Source organism: Pinus tabuliformis, chromosome 6 (genome assembly GCF_031772625.1).
Source record: "Pinus tabuliformis cultivar Carrire ecotype Pingquan chromosome 6, CPIR1, whole genome shotgun sequence".
NCBI classification, from domain to species: domain Eukaryota; kingdom Viridiplantae; phylum Streptophyta; class Pinopsida; order Pinales; family Pinaceae; genus Pinus; species Pinus tabuliformis.
The window spans coordinates 933,099,201-933,124,556 of record NC_142292.1 but is presented as its reverse complement, the minus strand read 5'-3'; the positions used below and the strand labels follow the sequence as shown (position 1 = coordinate 933,124,556).

Here is a 25,356-nt window from a genome sequence, read left to right as displayed (position 1 = left end):
ATACCTCACCTTGAAATCTAACCACCTGGTACCTCTGACACTGCAGAGACTGTGAATCTCATTGTTGCCGCCTTGCACACACACTTAAGTTAGTGAGAAAAAACCCTTAACCTCATCAGGTGTGGTTGGTGGAAATACTAAGAGATGGGGCTGTCACCTATTCCCAACTCTCTCCTTTTAAGCTCTCTCTTAGGTAAGCTAAGGGAGGTGGTCCCTAATGAAAAGTTAATTGAAAAATGATGTGAGGTTTCTAGGAGATGTTAAGGTCAATTGGATTACTTTAAGATTATAAGCAAGTTCAACAAGTGTGATAAACAATACAAGACATGAAATAAAAGATGTTCTCAATAATCATCAACACATAATAAAAGATGAGCATGTAAACCAGTGCCTTCAAGATTGCTTCAAAATAATAAAAACTTGCTCAAAAATAAAATGTTTCAAAATGAAACACCAAGTAATCTTGCAAATCAAATGAATGTTAGAAAAGATGATATCAACTTGCAAGATATAAAATTGCTCTCAACGAAATGCTTTCAAGTTAAAATATAATCATTCATGATTCTAAAGCATCTAAAATAGCAATGTAAAATAACTTGCAATAATGAGATGGAATAAACTAAAGCTTTACTTGCAAAATGAAAGAGATGGTACTTGCCCAAAGGAAATCCTTCAACAATAGAGTCAATGGATGTTCATCATAACAAGTACCTGATATAAATTGCAAGTAAAATACTTTGGAAGTAAAGTGAGTTAAGATGATATGCACTTAACTAAGGTTAGATGCAATTATCTCGATTAATTTTAAGCTAAATGCCTATTCTAAATGAGAGATCTTATTTTCAAATTCTTTCAAAGGGTAAAAATTGGGGTGACTGTAAGGAAGAGGGCCCGAGGACTCACTAATAGTTGTTAACGATACCCTTCCCCTCAACCTTACGAGCCATGTGTGCCTTCGTTCCTACAAGGGGACAAGCCACCTTCATAACTGCAGAGTCACACACCTTTACCTTGCTTTGTACCAATTGGAAGAATTCTCCAAGAAAATCTTTGTCCTATGATGTCTATCAACCAAGCTTATGCTTGGAGGTAAATTAAGTTAGAAATGCAAGCTATGCTAATATGCCTATATGGAATGCATGTAAGTTCTCCCAAAGAAATATTAGTTTGCAAGTGCTTCAAAATAAGGAAAGAGTGCTCAACATAAATTGCAACTATAACTTCAATTGGAGAAATAAATGGGAATTAGCGTGATTGCAAGTAAATTAAAGTGATGCAAGTAAGTTGCTTGAAAATAAAACTTGTTTCAAGTAGACAATGATGATACAATGCTTCAATATTCAAGATAACAATGTAGCATAGAAATGAGGCATGTACTCAAGTGATCATGAAACAATTTGCCAAGCTAAATGGAAAGAAATCAATAAACTAAACTAAAGCTTGCTAGAAATGTAAAGTGCTTGCATGTAAATAGTAAAATTGCTTAAAGTAAAGTATTGACTTGTAGTTCAAAGCAACATGAAATAGAGGATGCAAGGCTCAAATGAAATTGTAGCAAACTTTAACTTAGAAATTGAAATGTGATAGTGCAGTTGTGTTAATTCCCAATTAAAGCATGCATGTAAAATGAAAGTTAAAAGAATAAAAATGCAAAGAGTCAATCCACCCACATATTTCTCTCTCTAAATGGAGAGAAAGGATGCCATGGGTAAAACCCACACTCCCACAAGAAAATAGACCTTTAATTAGCTTGCTACAATGAATAGAAGGCCCCTTAGTGTGCTGCCCAAAAGATGGAAGGGAAAATTATAAGATAAGAATGTATAGGAATCAAAGTCTCCTTCCAAGAAGTGGCAATCACAATGGCTAATGAACAACTCTTGAAATTTGAAAATTACAAGAACCAAGAGGCCCACGAGCAAGTTGATTTGACGCTGTCCAAGATATGCCCATGGCCTCCTTGAAGTTGATGCTCAAGTGCTCTTGAGGTCCTACATCAAATAGTTAGATTTTTCAAGCTTTCGCTCTCTCAATCTTGCCAACATAAAGGGTGAGCACAATAAATATGAATTTTCTCTGCAAAGCCAACCCTCAAAATTTGTGGAAAATAGAGAGAAATGTTAGCAAATAATATCTACAAATATTCTACAAAATTAGACCAAGGAATTGGAGCAAGACTGCTTTCCTTGCCTAATCTTCAAGATGCTCTTCAGTAGCAAAATAAAATCAATATTAGCACAAGAATTTGAGAAAGTGATTTAAATGAAATATGATTATGAAATACAAGCTAAGGCTAAGGATCCATGCAAACACAAAATCGTAAGATGAGGCCTTGGGAGATGACAAATGCGGGTTCTGCAATGAGCTTGCTCAAGAGTGGGATTATTCCTCCAAGAATTTCCCCTCACGCTTGAGGCTTGATTCAAGATATGTTTCTACACAACTTCAAATACACATTAGATTCACATGGGTTAAGAGAAATAAAATGATAAAGAATGCTTAGATATTTATTGGAAAATCAAGTAAACTTTCTCTATCTAGAGCAAATTTTCAAAACCAAATGCCAATGTAAGATAGCTATACATTAACAAATCTCTAAAAGCATAATGGAAATCATGGAAATAATAACAAAAATAGAAACATGAAGGACAATGATCAAGATATTACCATGCTCAAGAAGAACAACACCTCGTAAGTGAACCCCAAAGTCTTTTATTGCAATTGAATATAAGTGTACACAAGAGCAGAGCTTCCCCAAGCACAATAACTCGTTTTCAATGATACATAGTGAGAGCTCAAGGCTCTATTATATAGAGAAATGGGAACGAATCCCAATGTAACAACCAAGTGAAAAATGGACATAGAGAAGATCCCATGAAAGGAAATCATATTCCAACTTGGGATGATGAGATGCCACATGTAGAGACAAGCCAAGCCAAGTGTGAGCCAATCAAAGAGTTAACTCTTGTCATTCTCCATCATCAAACCAAGTGTTGACACATCATCCTCAAGCCATTCGTTGACCCTCCTCTACCAATTGCGTGGGCCTCCTTGGGAAATGTGTTGATCCTCTTGTTGAGTGTGAGTGCCAAGTGTATACAATGAGGGAAGTTGGAGTGGAGACATGTCTCCATAAAAATCTCAATCAAATATCCCAAGAGATATCCCCACTTATGCATTTACTCCCAAAAATTCGATTTTCCAAGTCAGCAACTCCTTCATTAATTGCCAAGAATTTGATTTCCTCATGTGGGTCATGTATTTATGACGTAGGGCGCCAAATCATCATTCACTTGGCCTTTGACTTATTCTTTTGGCTTGAGATAATTTCCAAGTCATTTCCATGTCATTTTGTCACATGGAGTTATTTATTTTTCTCTATTTAATTTATTTCTGGTTTAATTTATTGCCAAATTTCCCACTAAACTTAGGAAAAGTGGGTTTTGAGGGTCTAGAACTTATTTTTTACCCCTAAAAGTGTGTCATAGGTGTTATTACATGGCTTAGTGGTCATACTAGCATCATTTATGATAATTTTGCAAAAATTAAGTTTACAATGATACCACTGGACACTGAATGATGATGATTGATTGTTGAAAAAAATTGTCTTGTGCTTTGTACTCTACTTCTTGGATTGTTGACAAAGTGTGGTCAATAGATTTCATGCTCTATTATTTTATTTCTAGGTTAAAGTCTCCATTGAAGGCTTTTAGGGTTGAGTCATAAGTCTAGATCCTTATTGGGCATGTTGTATCAAAGAAATAGAATTATATTGATGTAATTTGGTCATCTTCTCCACCTCCATCAAGTCAGGCTGCCCATTGTTCATGTTGGCCTTATAAAGGAGCTTCAAACTACTATTTATACCCATGCATTCGACCCAGTTTGGGAGAGGAGCAAGAAATATTCGATCTACAGTTGGATAACCAAGAAAAGAATGCAAAAAACCTGTTGAAGAAGGGACTGATCATTGCATACATAAAGGTGACCAAAACAAAGAAGAAGAGAGACCGAAATCCTCCCACACGTGTGAAGATGTCTGCTATAGGACAGTGAAACTACAGGGCCGAAGATACAGTACAAATTGCAAAGATGAAGTTGCAGGAATGACCAAAATTGCACAGATGAAAGCAAGGGTCGAGACCTCATTTGTGAAGATTTTGATTTTGATTTTGATCTTGGTGCAGTTGACTAATCTATCTTGGCAGGCTAACTTGATGGATGAGGAGAAGTCTTGGTCTTGGTTGTCTCATTTGATTTGTTTCTTGAAGCAGAGAAGAGAGTTTTGGGTTTTCCCCTGGCTGAGAGCCTACATCTTGTGTCATTGATCTTCATGTTTCGTTTTGATAGTTGCTTGATGATAAGGAGACATAATGAAATTAAAGAAGACCTAACTAAAATATCACAAGTAATTATCAAGATAAAGAAAATCTTTTCTGCCTTTTCGATTTTCTAACATAGTTTCAAAGATATGGTGAAGAAGGAAAAGGTAGCTTGAAGATCTATGACTAGATGATTCAAATTTGTGGTGTAATTCTAGAGTCCTGAGCTAGAAATTCAGTGGAGTTTGAAGAATTAAGAAGCATTTAATTAAGGATCTGAAAGGTTAGAAGACAAGCCTAATCAAGGTTGAATTCTATAAAAGATAGAGCAAGGATCTGTGTATAAATTTAAGGTTTGAATTTACCTCAAGTTTTGTAAGGTGACCGAATCTCATTTTTGAAGTACAACTTGTGGACAAAAAAGAATATTCTTGATATAAGACCCAAGACCGAATTTATGTTGAAGAGAGAAGTCTTGTGCATCAAATTTCAATACTATGATATTACCTCAGAGGTTCAAATTCTTGTATTATCTCAGAAATCCAAAGTCAGAATTTTGTGCATGATTGGAGGGTGATTGAATCAAAGTCTGTTGTATCTCTTTTTGTGGACTAAAGCATATACATATATATACTTTAAAATACCAAAACTAAATTACATATATATACTTTAAAAGACCTGTGATAAAGTTACAACCACCGAGAAGATTTGTACTCATACATATAAGAAGACCGAGACATATCAACATCTTAGAGGCCGACCTTGGTATATGGGTCTTTGATAATGACTTTAACAACCTACTTCCACCACGGATGGTGTACATTTTTGTAGAAAAAGTCGAGCACTGTAAAAAATATAAGAGCCAACCAAAAAAACAAAGTTAAGATGAACAATGGTATCATCTTCTAGAAAGCTTATTGAAGCCTCATTGGAAGAATTTTTGGCATTGATAGATCATGTCATCTTGAAGATACTCTTGCAGCAGATCTTGAAAGACCAAGGTAAGTAGCTCTTGAGGTACGTAATTGTTTTCATTTATTAAGATCTAACCTAAATAAGAATTTCTTTTGTGTTTGTAATCTTCATAATATTGAAGGTTGTTGGCATCTAACCTTTTATGAAATCTTGTTGGTTTTTGGAAACCCTAAAGAAAACCATAACCCTAATCTATCCCTCTATAGAAACCCTAGTTTTGGTATTTGGGGTTTGTAGATAATCTATGGTGAATTGGAAAACCCTAGTGAAAGTAGAAATATATTTGAGATTCAACCCCTAGGGTTGATATTTCGAATGGTAACATAAAGAATCTTAGGGCTTGGATCTGAAATCCCTAGAATCTCCTGCTCTAAATTCCATATACTTGTATATATTGCTTGGGAGTAGTTGTTAACAAATGTTGCAAGTACATAATGAAGAAAGCAAAAGTTTAGAAAGATATTCCAGTCTTATAAAGAGCATGATAAACAAGTTGGATCCCTGGGCACTATGATGGATCTTGAAAATATTGAGAGGGAGACTCTACAAAAGGTAAGTATTTTATTTTGATTTCTTTAGTAATGTTACTTGAATATTATCCTTTCTCTTGTATTTTCTTTTGAAGAGAAGCTTGTAGGTATCTTCTAAAGAATAAGGATTATGGTTAGATTTAGAGGGAGACTCTAAAGGAAGACTTGAACCATAAAAAAAGTTGTGTTTATAAGGAAGCCCTTCAAGAGAAAGCCCTACAAGGTTTGTAAAAGAAGAAACTCAAAGTATGTATGGAAGTACAAGATTTGTAGCAGGTCTTCTTCATAAGAAGGTATGATCATTTTTGTCTTTAAAACTCTCTCATGTATTTTGTTATAGAATCTTGAACGGTTCTTGTAATGTTGGGATGATTAATCTCTAGATCAACCCTTGTCTCACTATCTATTTTTTACTTTGGTAAAACCCTAACCTTTAGGGTTTAATGTAAAAACCCTAGCCTTTTGATGCTTAGGGTATTTTGATGTTAATGATGAAACCCTAGTCTACTTAGGGTTTGTTGATATATTCTAGAACATAGAATGAAATCCTGATCTTTTGATGTTTAATGTTTGTTGATATGAAACCCTAGCTTTATGGGGTTTGTTATTGATGTATAGGATATTTGATGAAACCTTAGATTTTTACAGTTTGATGAGTTAGGGCTTATGACACAACCTTTGTAATAGTGAAATTTCTAGGAATGAAACTGTAGATTTTTATGGTTTGAAGAGTTAGGGCTTATGACAAAACCCTTGTAATAATGAAAGATCTTAGGAATGAAACCCTAAGGTGCATATGCCTTTGTTTGATTGAAACCCTACCTGTTATCTAACATTAATTTTTTTATGTTTGTATCTAGGGTTTACGATAAAGCCCTAGTAGAGATTGTTATCAGTTTCTAAGGTATGATAATGAAACCCTAGATTAAATGCTTTTTCTATGATTGGAATGCTAACTTGGTTTAGTTGGTGATATCTAAGGTTTAGTTTTGATGGAATCTAGGGTTTGTGACAAAACCCTAGCAAAGTTGTTGTAAGAAGTCTAGTGTATGAAAGATGCAACCCTTGTTTAGGTTTTGGATGTCTAAAGCTTGATTTCTTAGATGCTCCCATCGTGATTGATAAAATTGATTTCATGGTCAAGTACATATATGTTTGTACTTGGTTGTACTTCTTGAATATTTGTAGGTACATAGTCTTCAAGATGTTGAAGATGGTTACGTACCTCATAATGACTTGATGAGCATGATGGAAAGAGAGAGCTGTAAGTATCTTGTTGGCTTTAAAATTGATAGATGACCTTGTTGCCATGTGAAGTTAGAAAGAACGTTGTTCCTAAATTCTCCAATGAAGTAATGATGCAAAAGAAAAAGCTTGTGTGACTAGAAGAATAAGATTGTTGATGAACTTGCCCCCTAGTAAAGAAGAAGCTTGGTTAAAGGAAAGTATATCTCCTTAGTTGAGAAGGAGCTTGGTTGAAGAAAAGTGGATCTCCTCCATAATGTGAAGGCCATGACGATGTTTGAGACTAGCGAATAGTTGAAGCACTGCAAATGATTATTCGTGACTAATGAAGTTGTAAAAAAGACTTGGATGTGTTGGAAAGTGCTGAGGCTGAGTTGGGTGTTGCTGGAGAAGTTAAAGGAAGCTTTTGTGGAGATGTGTTTGGATTATGTGATAAATTAAGCAACATCAGAATAGTTGAAGACCTCGGAATTTCGTGCTAGCATACAAGAACATATATATTGAAAGTTTGATATTGGTTGGGGTTGTGAAGCTACTAGATGTTGTAATAGTTGAAGCTAATGTGTGGATCTCTCCCTGAGAAGTTTTGAATATTTGACAAGCATGCTTGGATTGAGAGGGAGAGATGAAGTACCATAAAACTGCTTGTATGATGGTACTTGGGAGGACATCTTGGCCAACCGTTGATGATGTCTGGATCCCAATGAGGGAGGGTATCATTGGTCTTGTGGAGCTTCGACCTTGGAGATGATACCTAGATCCTTGAGGGTTGGTGTTAGGGCTAAAGCTTGATGGTAACTATAGTGGAAAATGCCTGGATAACACCTTAGTCCTTGTTAGTATCTATAATGAATATAATCTGTATAAAATAAAATAAAATACAAATAAATATAAATAATAAATAATCAACATAATGATTATTTAAATAGCCATTAGTTAAATGGAAAGGCATGTCTAGTCATGAAGGGACACCTGCCTAGGTATACAAGCAGACCCTCATTGTAACATTTAATTGACACTTGTACATTCATCTTATCAATAAAGATATTACTTACAATACATCGTGCATTTTACATTTAAAGCACAAACAACTCTAAGTTTTGCCGCTTTAGTGGTATCAGAGCCATTCGACCCCTTGGATGTTATTCGCTGCACATTCTGCCATTAAAGCTTAGGCTCTAAAACCATGGAATTAAGTGAATATCATAAATCTAAATTGTTAAATGAAATTGGAGAAACATTACAACAAATACAACGAATAAAAAAATAATTGCAAAATCATTAAAAGCCTTCAAAACGTCAGATTCAACACCTACAATGGGAGTTGACATTGGCATGAAATGAACTAACATTAAAGAATGTTCTAACTGAGAAATTGCTGTTGAACGTGTTGAAGTAGGATCTCCTCAGGGTGACTTAAATAACACTGATAATCAAAGTGGATATATGACAACTGAAGATGAAGAAGCTCTTCGTCAAGATGAAAAATGTCTAGAAACACTGATCGCACTACCCATGAGCCAACTTTTGATGAGAGGGTATGATCAGGTCAAGCTCCTAATATTACGATGGATGAAAGTAGGGAGGAAAAAAATGAACCTAGGGAAATTATTCATGAAGAATCACTAGAAGATTAGGAACAGATTATGTCAATTTCGGATTATGATGAGAATGAAGATGATATTAAAGATGAAGATGACCTTGAAACATTTAAAGGAAATTCAGAAATTGATTCTTGCAATGATGAGGTAATGATGAAAGTTCTTTTTGTTTCTCTGGGTGGGAATGACAATGGTCCTGATGAGTTGAAAACTTCTATTATGTTGGAAAAAGAAGAACCAACATTCTTGAGCGTCAACAATGGCGGTGGTAAGAAGAAGCAATGTGTAGAGTTGGGAAGGGAGGATCATGTTTCCTCAGGCTACATTCATGGGCGGAAAACAATGTTGCTACAATGGAAGGGACTCGAACTTATCCCTTCGGAAAACTTCACCTCATTATCAGTTACGCAGGCTTTAGGGCCAGTCATGACCAAAAAGTACAGTGAAGGCTATCCGAGTGCAAGATACTATGGAGGAAATGAGTTTATTGATATGGCAGAGTCCTTATGTCAGAAAAGAGTTTTGGAAGCATTTCGTTCGGATCCAAAGAAATGGGGAGTTAATGTACAACCTTTATTAGGATTTCCTTCAAATTTTCATGTCTATACGACATTGCTGAAGCCACATGATCGAATCATGGCACTTGATCTCCCACATGGTAGTCATTTATCTCATGGTTACCAGATAGATACCAAAAATATTTCTATAGCCTTGACATATTTTGAGACAATGCCATATAAATTGAATGAATCAACTAGTATTGTCGACTATGACCAACTAGAGAGGAGCGCAACCCTTCTTAGACCCAAACTCATTATTGTAGGTGCTAGTGCTTACGCATGCCATTACAACTATTCTATGATGCACAAGATTTGTGACAAGCAAAAAGCTGTGTTGCTGGCGGATATGGCTCATATAAGTAGACTGGTAGTAGGAGGAGTTGTGTCATCTCCTTTTGCAGATGTAGTAACTACAACTACACACAAGTCACTGCGTGGTCCATCGGGTGCAATGATCTTTTACAGGAAGGGTCTCCAGTCCAAAAAAAACTAAAGAGTACTTGTGCTGGGTGCTACCAACATAGCCATTTTGACTATCTAGACAAATCTCACTGCACAAGTCTCTATTGTCTCTCATCTTATTTTCCCTGAGTTGTTCTTCCCCTGGCGTCTCATCCTGTTCCATCGCAACGACTCAATTCCACTCACTGTCACTCTGTTTCATCGACTGCTGGCTCTTCTATGTATTTTCCCATCGGTCCATTGAAACCTCCAATGTCTTGTTCCTGTGCTCCCTTTGCTGCCTTTTCACTCATGAAATTCCCGCCATTCGTAATTTCTGTCTCACGTCGTCACACTGTTGACTATCGCACCGTTCTGTGCCGAGACTTGTTCGTGCTCTACCGGCTAGTCAAACGTCACATCTATCACAAATCAAGCTAGCTTGTTCCCATTCGACTGACACACCCTTCCATATGGTCATTCACATTTTTTTTCATTGGTCAAACAATTGTTAGTGACCTTACACTCATATATCTATATCTCTCTCCCTCTCTCTCTATATATATTAATTTAATTAGTTATATAAATAAATAAAATATAAAGTTAATTATATCTATATAGTTAAATTAAATCATTATATATATAATAGTAATTAATTTTAAAAGAAATGGGTCCACTAAGAAAAGAAAAAGATGGTGAGCAAATGAAGAGGTTTTCAATGATTAAGCTTTGAGGACAAAGCTTTTTGAAGAAAGGGGTAATGTTATGAATATAATCTATATACAATAAAAGAAAATATAAATAAATATAAATAATAAATGATCAATGTAATGATTATTTAAATAGCCATTAGTTAAACGGAAAGGCATGTCTAAAAGACATGCCCAATCATGAAAGGACACTTGCTTAGGTATATAAGCAGGCATTCATTGTAACATTCAATTGACACTTGTACATTCATCTTATTAATAAAAATATTACTTACAATACATTTTGTATTTTACATTTAAAGCACAAACAACTCTAAGTTTTGTCGCTTCAGTATCTTAGATCCTCGCATGCGTGTACGACAATAGTGTCATGTCACTTGGATCTTTGATGTGTTGGATACCTTGGCAGTTAGGTATTCCTAACATTGCATATGCTGTTCTACTCTTCTTAAGAACATTTCAAATTGAGGTCAACCTTCTACCGGTTGAACAATTATGAATAGCTCCCTAGTTAATAAGAGGGACTATTGAGAAATGTAACTAGTATCGGTCTTCATAATTGTATTTGAGTCATGATGTAATGTATTTGTCAAAAAGAAAGGAAAAGAAAATTATTTGTAAAAAGAAAAATTATTTTTGGCATGGGTTTCATGCTCTATTAGTTTATTTCTAGGTTAAAGGCTCCATTGAAGGCTTCTAGGGTTGAGTCATAAGTCTAGACTCTTATTGGGCTTGTTGTAACTTGTATCAAAGAAATAGAATTATATTGATGTAATTTGGTCATCTTCTCCACCTCCATCAAGTTGGCCTGCCCACTGTTCATGTCGGCCTTATAGAGGAGCCTCAAACTACTATATATACCCATGCATTCGACCCAGTTTGGGAGAAGAGCAAGAAAGATTCGATCTGCAGTTGGATAGCCAAGAAAAGAGTGCAAAATACCTTTGAAGAAGGGACTGATCATTGCATACATAAAGGAGACCAAAACAAAGAAGAAGAGAGAACGAAATCCTGCCACACGTGTGAAGATGTCTGCAATAGGACAGTAAAACTACAGGGCCAAAGATACAGTACGAATTGAAGAGCCGAAGTTGTAGGAATGGCCGAAATTGCAGAGATGAAAGGAAGGGCCGAGACCTCATTTGTGAAGATTTTGACTTTGATCTTGGTGCAATTGACTAATCTATCTCGGCAGGCTGACTTGATGGATGAAGAGGAGTCTTGGTCTTGGTTGTCTCATTTGATTTGGTTCTTGAAGAAGAAAAGAGATTTTTGGGTTTTCCCTTCAAGGAGGGATTTGTCCCTGGTTGAGAGCCTACATCTTGTGTCATTGATCTTCATGTTTCGTTTTGATAGTTGCTTGATGATAAGAAGACATAATGAAATTAAAGAAGATCTAACTAAAATATCACAAGTAACTATCAAGATAAAGAAAATCTTTTCTGCCTTTTCGATTTTCTAACACCTACCAGCATCTAAGCTGAACACCTTTTCTCATTTTGGATTTCATCTTCTTAAAATTTTTGAAAAGAAATTTCTGCATCCAACTTAAATTTCAAGAAATAAATTCATATGCTATGTGGATAATCATTAATAAAAGTCAACATTTTGTACTTCCCAAAGCTATAGTCATTAGTACTGCAAATAATCCCTGGAGATTTAATTTTTCTTAAAACAGGATTACATTTGCATTGAGTGACAGGCAATTTGGTTTTGACTAAGGTGAGATGATCTGAAAGTTATGTGCTTTAATGTGGTGCATTATTTCTTTCTCACACACCAGAGCTAATGAATAAGGTGGTTTCTTATGTGTGATGCTTTGGAAGTGCAATTAAGTCTAATAAATCTTGATTTCCAAATAGATATTACATTCAAATTTCAGCTAAAGCCTAAAATAATCCTTCTTTCCTGTTCTGTTTTTTAATCCTATCCTTATTTGAAGATTTCTAACTACAGCTAGCTCTAATGGATAGATCATTCCATTACACCAAAACAGGCAAGTGTATCCAACTAATTGTAATCTTTCTATATAAAAGAAGCAACAAAGACTTGGATAAATGCCCTTTAATTTCAACTTCTGGATTGAGATGTGTTTTCTGCTATGTTTGTGGTTTGTGATGTCATGGTTTTCATGAAGCATTCAAGCACAATCCTTTAATTTGTTTGTCGAGTAAAATTCTAACATTATTAATTTTCTGTTATCAGCTTTTGGCATTTTTTAAGAGAAGGGAAGAGTAAAACAGTTTTGGAATGTTAGCTAACAGTTTTGAAGGTACGTTTGATGCTTTACATGTCTGATATTCATCTCATAGGTGGGAAGCTATGTGAGTTGGCGTGTAGCATTTTGGGGGGAGGCATGTCTGATGCTTCCATTTGCTGTATTTGGATTTGTTACTCGACCTATAAAGATGAAAGGTATGCCTTTGTTTTTTTGGGCTTTTTGTTGGGTTCACGTCTCATTTTATGTCATACAAATAATCTTATTCATGTTTAAAATTTATGCTGTTTTGGGGTTTTTAGAGCTTTGGGCTATTTTAACACTTTAAACATTTATCTACTTTTAATATGTGAATCTAACTATTACTAACCGGTTTAGTAGTCTTGTCAAAGTTCTGACGAGGCGATATGTGTTGATTTGGGGTAGCATTAGATGAGCTCTAGCCACGAAATTTGGTGGAGAGGTTGGGGCACATAAGATCTCCAATACCCATAAAGGGTTTGGGCAGATTCTAAACAGATTAGGAGATATTAAAATAATTAATATTTTTAATAGAGTCCCTAACTCTAAACATAGGGATAATAAAATATTAATGTGTATTAATATGAAAGTGTGTTAGAATGGTCCAAAAGACATGGATCAAGCCAGATCTAATCTTAGCCGTTGATTAGGGACTTAATCTCGGCCGTTGAGATGTCAACAGAAAAAGTATAAGAAGAGGCTTGAGGGGCACTTGGAAAACACACTAAAGGAGACTAGTCAGTTCAATTTCTGGAGCAGGGTTCGTTGAGAAATTGAACCAAGTGGTCTGGAGAGCATTCAGGAGGCAGCGAGTACGGAACAGAGAGACGAGAGATAAGCGCAGAAGAGGCAGACGCAGAGCTAGAGGAAGCCACGCAGAGGCAGCAGAGCCAGAAGGGCTTGTGTCAGCCACGCAGAGGCTGCAGGAGTGACACAGAAGCCCAGAGAGGCTGCGCAGAGCCTCAGTAGGCTGATGCAGAGGGTTTCAGGCTGTAGCAGAGGTCAATAGGGCTTATGCTAGAATTAGAAAAGTGCTGGAAGTTTGTCTATTTGTGGGTAAGCCGATTTTGCACCCAGTTGTACAAGAAAATTGCTTAATAATAAAATCCTTCCTTGCTGCACCGGTTTTCCCACATTGGGTTTTTTCGGGGACATTAGTCCAAAATAACTATGTCAATGTGTGCATATGTTTGTTTTTGTATTACGGTGTGATATCTGCAGCAGTATTTATTTTAATGTTTGTTGAAGTAATTTCATGAATAACTTATGATGAAATAAGTGGGAAAAATAAATCAGTCGCTGTAGTGATAGAATTTTCACATGGTATCAGAGCAAGTAATCAGAGACAGAAAGGTAAAATCAGTTATGGGTTGAGACCACAATGCAGAGGCATCCACCTCAGGGGACTCACACAGATTTTCAGAAGATTGCACAAGAGAGAGAGATTTTGATTTCTCTATGTTGGCTTCCAGGTTGGAAGAAGAAGTGGCATGCATGAGTAGTGTTGCATCATCAGAAGTATGGTATATAGACAGTGGAGCCTCATGGCATATGACGGGAATCAGGGAGTGTTTCTCAGAATATTGAGAAGAGAAGATGAACTTTCAGATCACTATGGGGAACAAGGCAAAGTGTACTCTAGTGGGAAAAGGTACCATAGTTTTTCAGACAGAATTGGGATAGCGGTTTTGTGCCACAAATGTGCTGCGTGTGCCAGGATTGGGGATGAAATTACTTTTCGTGTCACAACTTTAAGGCAAGGGCTATGATGTTTACTTCATCAAGGAAAAGGTATACATCAAACACCCGAGCTAGAAAAAGAAAGTGCAGATCGGGATCAAAGGTAATCGGTTGTACAGATTACAACTAGAATCTCCAATGGCACTAATAGGTAGTCATGGGGACAAAGACATGAACGAACTATGGCATAGAAGGATGTGTCACTTGCACCATGGAGCTCTAAGAATTCTCAGGAGCACTGTAACAGGAGTTCCGGATCTGAGTACGGAACAAGATGATGTATGCAGGGAATGCGCTCTAGGAAAGTATGCCAAGGCGAAATTTCCTAGGAGCAACCACAAGGTCAAGAGTGTACTAGGATTGATACACTCAGATATCTGTGGACCTATGTCCGTCAAAGCACTCAGCGGTGCCGTATATTTCCTTACCTTCATTGATGACCACTCGAGGAAAACTTGGACCTATTTTCTGAAAACCAAGGATGAGGTTTTCTGTCGATTCAAGGAGATCAAGGCTCTAGTGGAGAATCTGATAGGTAAGAAAATAAGAGTCTTGTGCTCAGATAATGGTGGAGAATATGTTGATAAGGACTTCACTGATTATTGCGCTAAGGAGGGCATCAGAAGAGAGTGGACAACTCCCTACAATTTGGAGCAGAATGGGGTGGCAGAAAGGAAAAACAGGACTATTGTAGAAGTAGCTAGGGCCATGCTGTATGATCAGGATATGCCAAAATTCCTGTGGGCAGAAGCAAGCAACACAGCTGTCTACCTGTAGAATAGGACTTCTCATCGAGCATTGGGTAAGATTCCTCCAGAGAAAGTCTTCATTTCAAGATATTTGGGAGTTTGGCATATTGTCGCATACCCGAAGAAAAGAGGAAGAAGCTGGATCAGACTGCGGAAAAGGGGTATCTTGCAGGATATAGCGAGAACGCTAAGGCATATAGGATCTATCTTCCAGAGAGCAGGAAGGTAGTAGTACGATGAGATGTAAAGTTCATGGAGGATAGAGCTTTCAGAAGATCTCGCGAAATGCCTTCCAAGGAGCAGTCGAAAGAGGATCCGTTGGTCATGCCTCTTCAACCAACAGAAGTGAAGAATCCTTCCTTAGATCAAGAAATCCTTCCTTAGATCAGGAAGATTCTTAGGATGAGGAAGAGGAGCTAACAGAAGCAGCTGTTGGCAAAGGAAGAACCAGTAGGGAACTTTGTCAGATTCTGCGTGATGCAGAAAACTTCATCGGAAAGCCAAGAAACAATAAAAGGGAGCGAAAATAGCCAGACAAGTACCAGGCGTTAGTAGCTTAGGATGGAGACCCTGCTAGCTTCAAGGAGGCAGCTCAGCATCAGGTCTGGCTGGATGTGATGGTGGAGGAGTATAACTCCATAATGGTAAACGATGTTTGGGAGGTGGTGTCAAGGCCTCAAGACAGATCTGTCATAGGTTCAAGATGGATCTACAAGATCAAATATGCTGCGGACGACAATATTGAAAAATACAAGGCCAGGTTTGTGGCTAAGGGGTATGCTCAAAAGGAAGGGATTTACTCATAGTTTTAAAAACCGTTCCGGTCCAACCGGTTACCGGCCTAACCTGCCGGTTGGGAGGCTCACCGGTCAGAACCGGTGAAAAAACCCGGTTAGAAGCCCCATGTGCCCGGAAAAATGACCTAACCGGTAAAAACCGGCCGGTTTAGGTCAAAACCGGCCGGTTTATTGCTAACCGGCCGGTTTTGTCCTAAACCGGCTGGTTTATGGACAGCCCACTGAAACATGACAAAAAACGCAGTTGTTTAGTGGTTTAGTGGTTTAGGGGTTATGATTTTCATGACTTTATCAATAGGAATGATACATGTTCTAGATACTTCATCTCTCAAACCTTACTACAATTTTCTAAGTTCTTAAAATATCACTGCAATTCGGGAAAATTGAAATACCATTGTAATTCAGACCTTTGTAATCCACTGAAATCTTCAGACCTTCTTTAGTATCATTATAGTTTCGGACCTCTATTAACCAAGGAAGATTTTGTACCTCTGCAATGTTATTAGGCCTACAATCTTCGGACTTCTATACGAAGTTACTGTGATTCTTGGGTTTCTGTAATACTCCGGACTTTGGATCTTTGTGATTCTTGGGTCTCTGAAATACACCAGACTTTGAACCTCTATGATTCTCGTGTCTCTGAAACACCTCAGACTTTGGACCTCTATGCAGACCTATTTTAATTTAGGGGCAGACTTTTTGTCTGTCATTTGGTTCTCTTCTTTTGTATAAGCTTCTTGCTAGTCTTGTTATACTTGATCTCCAAATGATCAAGCTACAGATGAAATAGTGATATTTCCAGCTACCAAGGATACAAACCATAGCTTTGATACCATGTTGGAAAATGGTTAGGGCAACATATTAAACCTAACATTTTCCTTAGATGAAATTTACTTGTGATATTAATATCTTCTTAGTGGTTTAGAGCCTCATTGCTTATGTATTTTGTCGATGATATGTATTGCACTCGGTGCCATTTTGATATATTCACCTTTACATGGTATATAAATGAGCAATCTTTGCATATTTTGTCTCTATTGGCTTGGAATCATGCTTTTAAATCTTAAAAATAGTTTTTTTCATTAAAAAATAATTATTTAATGTATTTTTCTAAAACCGGTTCGTTTAGACCAAACCAGTCCCGGTTAGACCGGTTCCGGTCGGTAAACCGGTTCATTAGGTGGACCGGTCCGATCACCGGTTCCGGTTTTAAAAACACTGGATTTACTATGAGGAGACATTCGCTCTGGTAGCCAAGTATACATCTATTAGGACCGTGATAACTCTTGCAGCCCAAATGGGATGGGAGATCCATCAGAAGGATGTCAAGACGACATTTCTGAACGGAGTAATAGAAGAAGAAGTATACATTGAACAACCAGAGGGCTTTGAAACTCATGAGAAGAAGTCCCATGTATGTAGACTGAAGAAAGCCTTGTATGGGCTAAAGCAGGCACCAAGAGCGTGGTATGGTCGAATAGATGGCTACTTGCAGAAGATGGGGTTTGTCAAGAGATGCGGATCTGAATCTCTACTATTCGGTCGTAGAGAGCGAGCTACTTATCTTAGTATTATATGTGGATGATCTCTTCCTAACAGGATCATCCAGACTCATTGAAGACTGCAAGAAAAATCTAGCCACACAGTTCGATATGAAGGATCTGGGACCAATGTTTCTAAAACCGGAACTGGTGACCGGACTGGTCCACCTAATGAACTGGTTTACCGATAGGAACTGGTCAAACCAGGACTGGTTAGGTCTAAACGAACCGGTTTTAGAAAAATACATTAAATAGTTAATTTTTAATGAAACAAATCTATTTTTAAGATTTAAAACCATGATTCCAAGCCAATAGAGACAAAATATGCAAAGTTTGCTCATTTATATACCATGTAAAGGTGAATATATCAAAATGGCAATGAGTGCAATACATATCATCAACAAAATAGTAAAATACATAAGCAATGACTCAAATAAACAATTTGTTTGGTTTGCAATTTGATTGCTATAAAAAAAAACCCTTTATCTTGCACTGGATCACCACGATGAAAAGATATGGTTGTTCATTAATAATGAAAAATGGTTCACCTGCCTCCACCATGTTTGGCTCTCTGAGATCATCAAAGATAGACCCTACAATGCTTTCTTTGTGCTTCATGAGATGGTCTTTGACGCTAGTTGGAATTGTAGTAATTGAGTATGCCAATTAGACATTTCTCTATTAAACTCTCAATATCCATGTTAGAGATAGGATCTCCACAAGCAAACCAATAATACAAATGCCATCTATGCCTTACAAATTTGTATACATCATGTAAACTAAACCTCAAATCCACCTTTATATATGGACAAGTGGGTCGACATGTTTTTCTTTCAAGCTCTTCATGGTCTCAAGTTAAACTGCTTCTGGTTATATGGACAGGTCGACTCAGATTTAAAACTCTATTTTAAATCAATTTAATCTTCAGCCTATATGTCTTCTCAAACATTCCCGCATCTTGTCTTAGGTCAGCCCTTAATGACGAAAGAAGGCTGTGAATATATATATATATATATAACCATAACCACAAAAATGTTCCAAAATCATGCACCCTCTGTAATTCTGCTGCCAGGAATAGGACTTAGCATACAATATCTATACAAGGGTTGATTATTCCTTTTCCTTCAATATTGAGCTTACTTTTTACTGTAACCAAAGTGTGAGCAATAAGAGGTGAGGTGTTCCCTTAGACAGGCTCAAAGTATTCTTTGTTACATGCTGAAAGGTGACTGCGACCATTGTTTCTAGTCTTTTGGCTGCTAGGCCCAAGGATGATCCAGGCATGAAATCAGGTTCAACCAATATTCTTTCTAAACTAGAGAACACATTCTGCTGGAGCGCTCTTTCTGCTGATACATTTTGCTACTTGACTGCTGTTACATGTTTACTGGAGATTATTTCTAGTCTTTTGGCTGCTTGGCCGAAGGATGATCTAGGCATGAAATCAGGTTCAACCAGAATTCATTTATAATCTGAAAAGAAACATTGTACTGGAGTGTTCTTTCTGTTGATACATTTGCTACTTGAATTTTGTTACATGATTCCTGGAGATATACTTCACTACTGGAAACAGTGTTAAATCTGCAGGCTGTCTGAGATGTTGAAACAGGACCAGACACAATGCACTTACAACCTTTAAATTGTAAATTCTCCAAACTTACCATCCTCAGTCGGTTGGAATTCAACATGCCCTACAGGCTGCCAATACCGTAGTGGAATAGCGGACATGAAATCAATACACTGTCTATGTTTTGTACAGTCGAACATGCCTTAAAAAAACTTGTAATGAAGAATCCCCTGCTATGGAGTAACGTAACCATCCTCAGTCGGTTGGAATTCAACATGCCCTACAGGCTGCCAATACCGTAGTGGAATAGCGGACATGAAATCAATACATTGTCTATGTTTTGTACAGTCGAACATGCCTTAAAAAAACTTGTAATGAAGAATCCCCTGCTATGGAGTAACGTAACCATAATGCAAATTTCAACCATAGAGTGACACAATTTTAGTTTCCATAGAAAAATTTCTTCACACCACATGCCAAACCAACAATACAAATGGTGGAGGCTGGCATGGCAGGTAACCGATTGGTTTAGGACTGAACCAATCGGTTTGACTACAAACCGGCTGGTTGGGATCGGTTAGGGCCAAAACTTCGCCACATTGCCTTCATGATCGGGTTTTTCAGCCGGTTGCAACCAGTGGCCTTGCTGACTGGCCGGTTAGAACGATAACCAGTTAGTTAGGCCGGTTTTATAAACACTGTCTAGGACGAATGCACTATTTCCTAGGGTTGAAAATTTGGCAGCAGAAAGGAGAAATCTTCCTTGGGCAAGGAAGGTATGCTACAAAAATCCTGAAAAGGTTCAGGATGGGAGACTGTAGACCTATGGCTACGCCAATGATCACCAACTGGAAGAAGATTGATGCATCAGAAGACAAGGATGTCGATCCCACCCTATACTGACAGCTCATAGGGTCCCTGATGTATCTAGTCAATACCAGGCCAGATATTTGCTACGCTGTCAACACCCTCAGTCAGTTCATGGTGGAACCAAAGAGGGCTCACTGGGCAGCAGCCAAGCACATTCTCAGGTATTTATAGGGAACAATTGATTATGGGCTTTTGTACAACAAGGGGAAGGAAATCAGGTTGAGTGGATTTATTGATGCAGATTGGGCAGGAAGTTCAGTGGATCGGAAAAGTACCTCTGGGTACTGTTTCAACATTGGATCAGGAATAACCTCCTGGTGAGCTCATATTTGGTTGAGCCTCACTGGATTGGTGCCAAAAATCTTCTGAGATATCTTCAGGGCACAATCTCTCATGGATTGAGATACACTGCTGGAAATATGAAATTGCATGATTATTCGAATGCTGAGTGGACAGGGAGCGTGGAGGATCACTAGAGCACTTCTCAGTGCTGGTTCTCTTTGGATTTTGCTTCGATATCATGGATGAGCGAGGAGGCTCCATCACATTGAGACTGATGTACAGGTTGCAGACATTTTTTGTCAAAGCCCCGGGGAAAGGTCAAATCTATAACTTTCCTGAACGACTTGGAGTCGTTGAGAGACCTTATAAGGGTCTTGCATGTTGCATGCATTGAGCTCTAGGGGCTTGGAGTACTTACTGGAGCAACATACGACCACAGGGCGACTCACCCTCCCCTGCTGGTGCGCTATGGAACATGATGATTCGTTCTCCTGTGGGCCAGGATGATTCGTTCTCCGTGGCGACTGTGGAACAGGATGATTTGTTCTTCTATGGGCCAAGATGATTTGTTCTCTGTGGCCACTGTGGAAAGGATGATTCGTTCTCCATGGTGACTGTGGAACAGGATGATTCCTTCTCCTGTGGGCCAGGATGATTCGTTCTTCGTGGCGACTGTGGAATAGGATGATTCGTTCTCCTGTCAAGGCATCCTACCCATGCAGTCTGGGACTCATGGGAAGTACCTCTCATCTGATCAATGAGTAGTGAAATGAGGATAGGGACCATAATAGTTCTATCGATGGATGCATCATTGTATCTACCGTACTCCCTACGCTAGGATGACCTCCATTGATCTGGGATTAGTATGAGTGGTTTGAGACACTCTCTTGTGATATTGATCTGGGATCAATAAAACTGACTTCGGGTCAGTAGGAGTGATGTGACACACTCTCTTCAGATGAAACTGACTTCGGGTCAGTAGAGAATGGTATGAGACATTCTCGATGAGTTCTTCTTCTTCATGGTTTAGCAGAGCAGATCAGAGCAGAGTAGAGCAGTGCAGGGCATTCATGGCAGAGATAGTACAATCAGACATATGGATCAACGGATGGAGTTCTCCCTAGTTCAGAGGGAGTGTTAAAATTGGAAACTAAGGCCATACTCCATGTGGGTCATCTTATTTATGGTAGCTGATATTTTTCTTGGATCCTTTCATCGAGAGGTGTAGGATTGATCTAAAGATCATTCGATTCCGATAAGTATTTATGAAGATATGAATTTATTTTGATTATGAACAAATTGTCAAGTCGGCCAGCAACTTATGTAGGCTCAGAAGCCCAACAGTCATGTCTATTCAACTTCTACGTTTTAGTATAAATAGAAGAGGACTTGAAGTCATTTGTCACACACACACTCACTCTTGTGATCTCACTTCATCCTGTTTTGGGTTTGATGAAGATGAGAGCTAGAGGGAGTGCCCTAGGGTATACGCTGCCCTAGATAACATGCCCTAGATCTAAATGCAGTCATGGGAGAATAAGCTCTACATTGCTCAAAAAGTCGGAAAAACCAGAACTGCCGGAAAAGCCGGAACTGCCGGAAAAGCCGGAAAGTCAGAAAAGCCGAAAAAGCCGGAAAAGTCGGAAAAGTTAGAACTGCCAGAAAAGCCAGAATTGCGGATAAGTCGGAAAAGCTGGAATTGCCGGAAAAGCTGGAACTATCGGAAAAGACGAAACTGCCGGAAAAGATGGCACTGCCGGAAAAGACAGAATTGCCGGAAAAGCCGGAAAAGCCAGAACTGCTGGAAAAGCTGGAAATGCCGGAAAAGCCGGAATTGTGGGTACTGCTGGGAACAACCGGAATTGCAAGAACTACTGGGAACAGCCGAAACTGCCAGAACTACCGAGAACTGCCCAAACAGCCGGAGCATCTGTCTCCGAAGGAGAGCAACATGCATGGGACAACTAACTAACATTGGGATAGTTGTATGGTACTTAGCAACAAATACACCAAGCATGCAATGTTACAACTAGCATGCAACAACAAGCATGCTAGGGACAACAAGCAAGCAAGGTGCAGCCAACACATAGGTCAGGATGGCAACATGGTGCAACAATGGCACATAATGCAGTACAGTGATGGGTACAGTCATGATTAATGAAGCGTGATGAGATGCAGCATAGTGATGATGGGTGCAGCATGGTGCAGCATGATGACAAAATGTGACACAACGATAGGTGAAGGATTCACCTTGGAGAATTAGTTGAAGTAGCATGTCTTCAACTAATCTCATGTATCATCTTCTTAGAGATGATCTATGCTCTTATCTAGATAAGTCAAAGTGTTGACTTCTGTTGTAAACGTACTAGCTCTCTCTCTCTCTATGCTGAACTATTGAAGAACATATAAGAAGAATTGATCAAGGGTTTCCCCACATTGGGGTTTGTCCTTGGCTAGCGCCACATCTTGTGTCCTCTTGTATTGGCTTGTCTTCTGCGATTTATATTTATGTTCTATCTATAGTTTACTTTAATGCTGATGTGATTGCTAATCTGGAAAAGATATTGAGCTAACTGTGAAAATTGAAATAAATTGCTCTAACATAGAACATATCTAAAATTAACAGAGAGAGAGAGGTATCCCTATCTTGCCCTTTGCTCATTGGAGGCTCTTGCCTCAAATCCCTCTCAGCAGGACGAGCTCAGAGGCTTCTTGACTTCTCTAGTCCTTGACTATCTCCCCAGAGTGCCTTTCCCCATTCAGTTTCTTCCTCGATGCGTTGAGCCATCTGTTGCCGACTCGATAGGTATTGAACTAGGCCATTAGAGAGGATATCTACAGATTGTATAATCAGGTCACTTGGAGCTCACCTCCAATGAGCTGGGGCTCAAAAATGTCCTTCTACCTAGAGCACTTTTTGGAGCTGCAGAGTGGCATCACAGTCTGCCCGTCTGTTAAAATTGGACAACTAGGTCCAAACTCCATGTTCTGATGCTCAGATTAAGAGGCTAATATTTTTGTTGGATTCCTCTTTCTGAGAGGTGTAAAATCCATATAAAAATAGTCTTAATCCGATGAGCAGAACTTATATTTTGAATTTATTATTCTTAATAAATTATATGTGCAAGGTCAGCCAGTTTTGTAATGTAGGCTCACATGCCCAACAGATGTGTCACACACCCTCATTGATGGATATATATACAGGAAAAGTTGGAGAGAATTTGAACACAACACAACTCACATCTTCCTCTCTCATCCTAAAAGTACGAGCTACTTGGAGGGTTGTTGTGACACATGCTGGGCTGGCTGACCAAAGGAGACTTTGCTGGTTGAAGCATCCTGTTGACCGCCGAAACGAACACATACATTTTTCTTGTTTCTGATTTGTCTTCTGTAAGATCTGCTTATATGTTCTATCTGCATTTTGCTTATCTACTTGTATGATTGCTGTGAGAAAAGCGAAATTGCTCTTAGCATAGAACATCTTCAAAACTTTACACCGTCTTACACATGCCTACTTTGGATGCATTTGTTTAGGATCCCGTTGGGACAATTTTGTGTTGGTTCTCATAGACTCCAGATCTTTGTTTTAAGAATCGGCTGGCTTGGAACCGATTCGGCCGAGTTGGTCCGAGTCAAGCCCTCACCCGGTTGACTCGGCCATCAAACCGGTTCGGCCAGCCGGGTTGTCTAACAACTTGGCTAGCTCGGTAATAACCCGGCCGGCTCGGTCGAGTTTGAGCCTATGTGGCCGACTCGGTAATAGTGGCTTGAAAACTAAAAAAAAGCAATTTTTTTTACTTGCTTTTTGGTGAAGAGATTTGTGTTAAAAGCTGGTGGACACATGAATTCCACATTAGCTGATTGTTTTCATAGGTTGTTTACTTGTTCACTCGGCTTCCTGTGGCATGAATCGTTTAGTGCTTGAAAATAGAAAGTGATGAGTCTGGTGCTGGCAATTTGATAGGATCTAATGTTGTGAACTTTTTGCCAAGAACATGAAATCTCCTGTAAGAATGGAGCAAGACATCTGTTGCCTTCATTGTATAAAATTCCTCAAGGAACAATGTGAATTTCTAAGTAAACAATGATACTATCTGAGAACCATGTAATAAAGAGGGCACATGAAATTGAAATGCTGATCAGACATGTGATCCTAGTTAGAATGTTTATAGGTGCAATTCTCTCTTGGAAGATGGCAGTTTATCTTTATACATATTACAAAGTTGATGGGAACAAACTTGAAGTTGCCCCAAGGGATCCTAAAACTAGAGAATAGCCACAAAATATTCTATGGAGTGTAGATGGGTCTGTCATGACTGCATGTAGATGTGGATGCAGAAGTTTTGGCGTTAGGGATCCTATATCTTGATCTGTAGACTGTGTCACATACAATTTGCTTTTGTAGTTCTTCTCATGAATACATCTATTAACATCCATCTTGGTGAGATGGTCTAAGATGATTGATGAGGGTACAAGATTAAAAATGAGTTACAAACTATGAAGCATGTAGATATGCTACCAGTGGTTGATCCAGATGATTTTGGCTCCTCTAGCAGTAGCCACTAGTCAGTAGTACTAGTCACAGTTTACTTTTGTTGTAGAGGCCATTTCTAGCCTCCTTGGTTTTGTGTTTTTGTTTTGATCTCTATATCATCATCATGTATGTATTGGACAATCCACGGGGTGCCATCTTAATTTTTGATATAATGGATATATTCATGAGCCTACTTTGATCATATGTTGTCTTCTATCTATCTTCTAATGCTGTGTGTTTAGAAACATGAATGAAAATCTTTAAAATTATGTTTTTTTTATAAAAAAATATTTAATGTAGTTTTTACAACAACCGAGTCATTGAAATCGAGCTAGCCGAGTTGATACGGAGTCGGAGTCGGAGTCGACCCTCGGCTGAGTCGGAGTCGGAGTCAGAGTTTTAAAACATTGCTCCAGATAGAGATGGACCACCATATACCACGTTAGCATAGGATTTGTCAATTGTGTCATGTGTAAGAGCCAGAGATAGAGATGCACCTCATTTTTAGGTGCTCCTATACTATGAGATTTGAGGACACTATAACTATCTATATCGAGATTCAAGATACTCCCTCTCTATCTTCTTTAGTTACCAGGAATACCGGTGCTTAGCACTATTCATCAAGGAAACTTCTAGCTATGGATGTCATC

At 38.4% G+C, this 25,356-nt stretch overlaps 1 protein-coding gene across 2 annotated transcripts in view; it reads left to right on the top strand.

The window, feature by feature from the left end:
- Window positions 1-25,356, top strand: part of LOC149261990 (Major facilitator superfamily protein) — a 399,155-nt gene that overhangs the window by 217,002 nt on the left and 156,797 nt on the right. For both annotated transcript variants that reach the window (XM_089423184.1, XM_089423175.1), the window contains one exon: window positions 12,697-12,799. In XM_089423184.1, coding sequence (XP_089279310.1) covers window positions 12,697-12,799 — 103 coding nt within the window. The remainder of the gene's footprint in view (window positions 1-12,696; window positions 12,800-25,356) is intronic.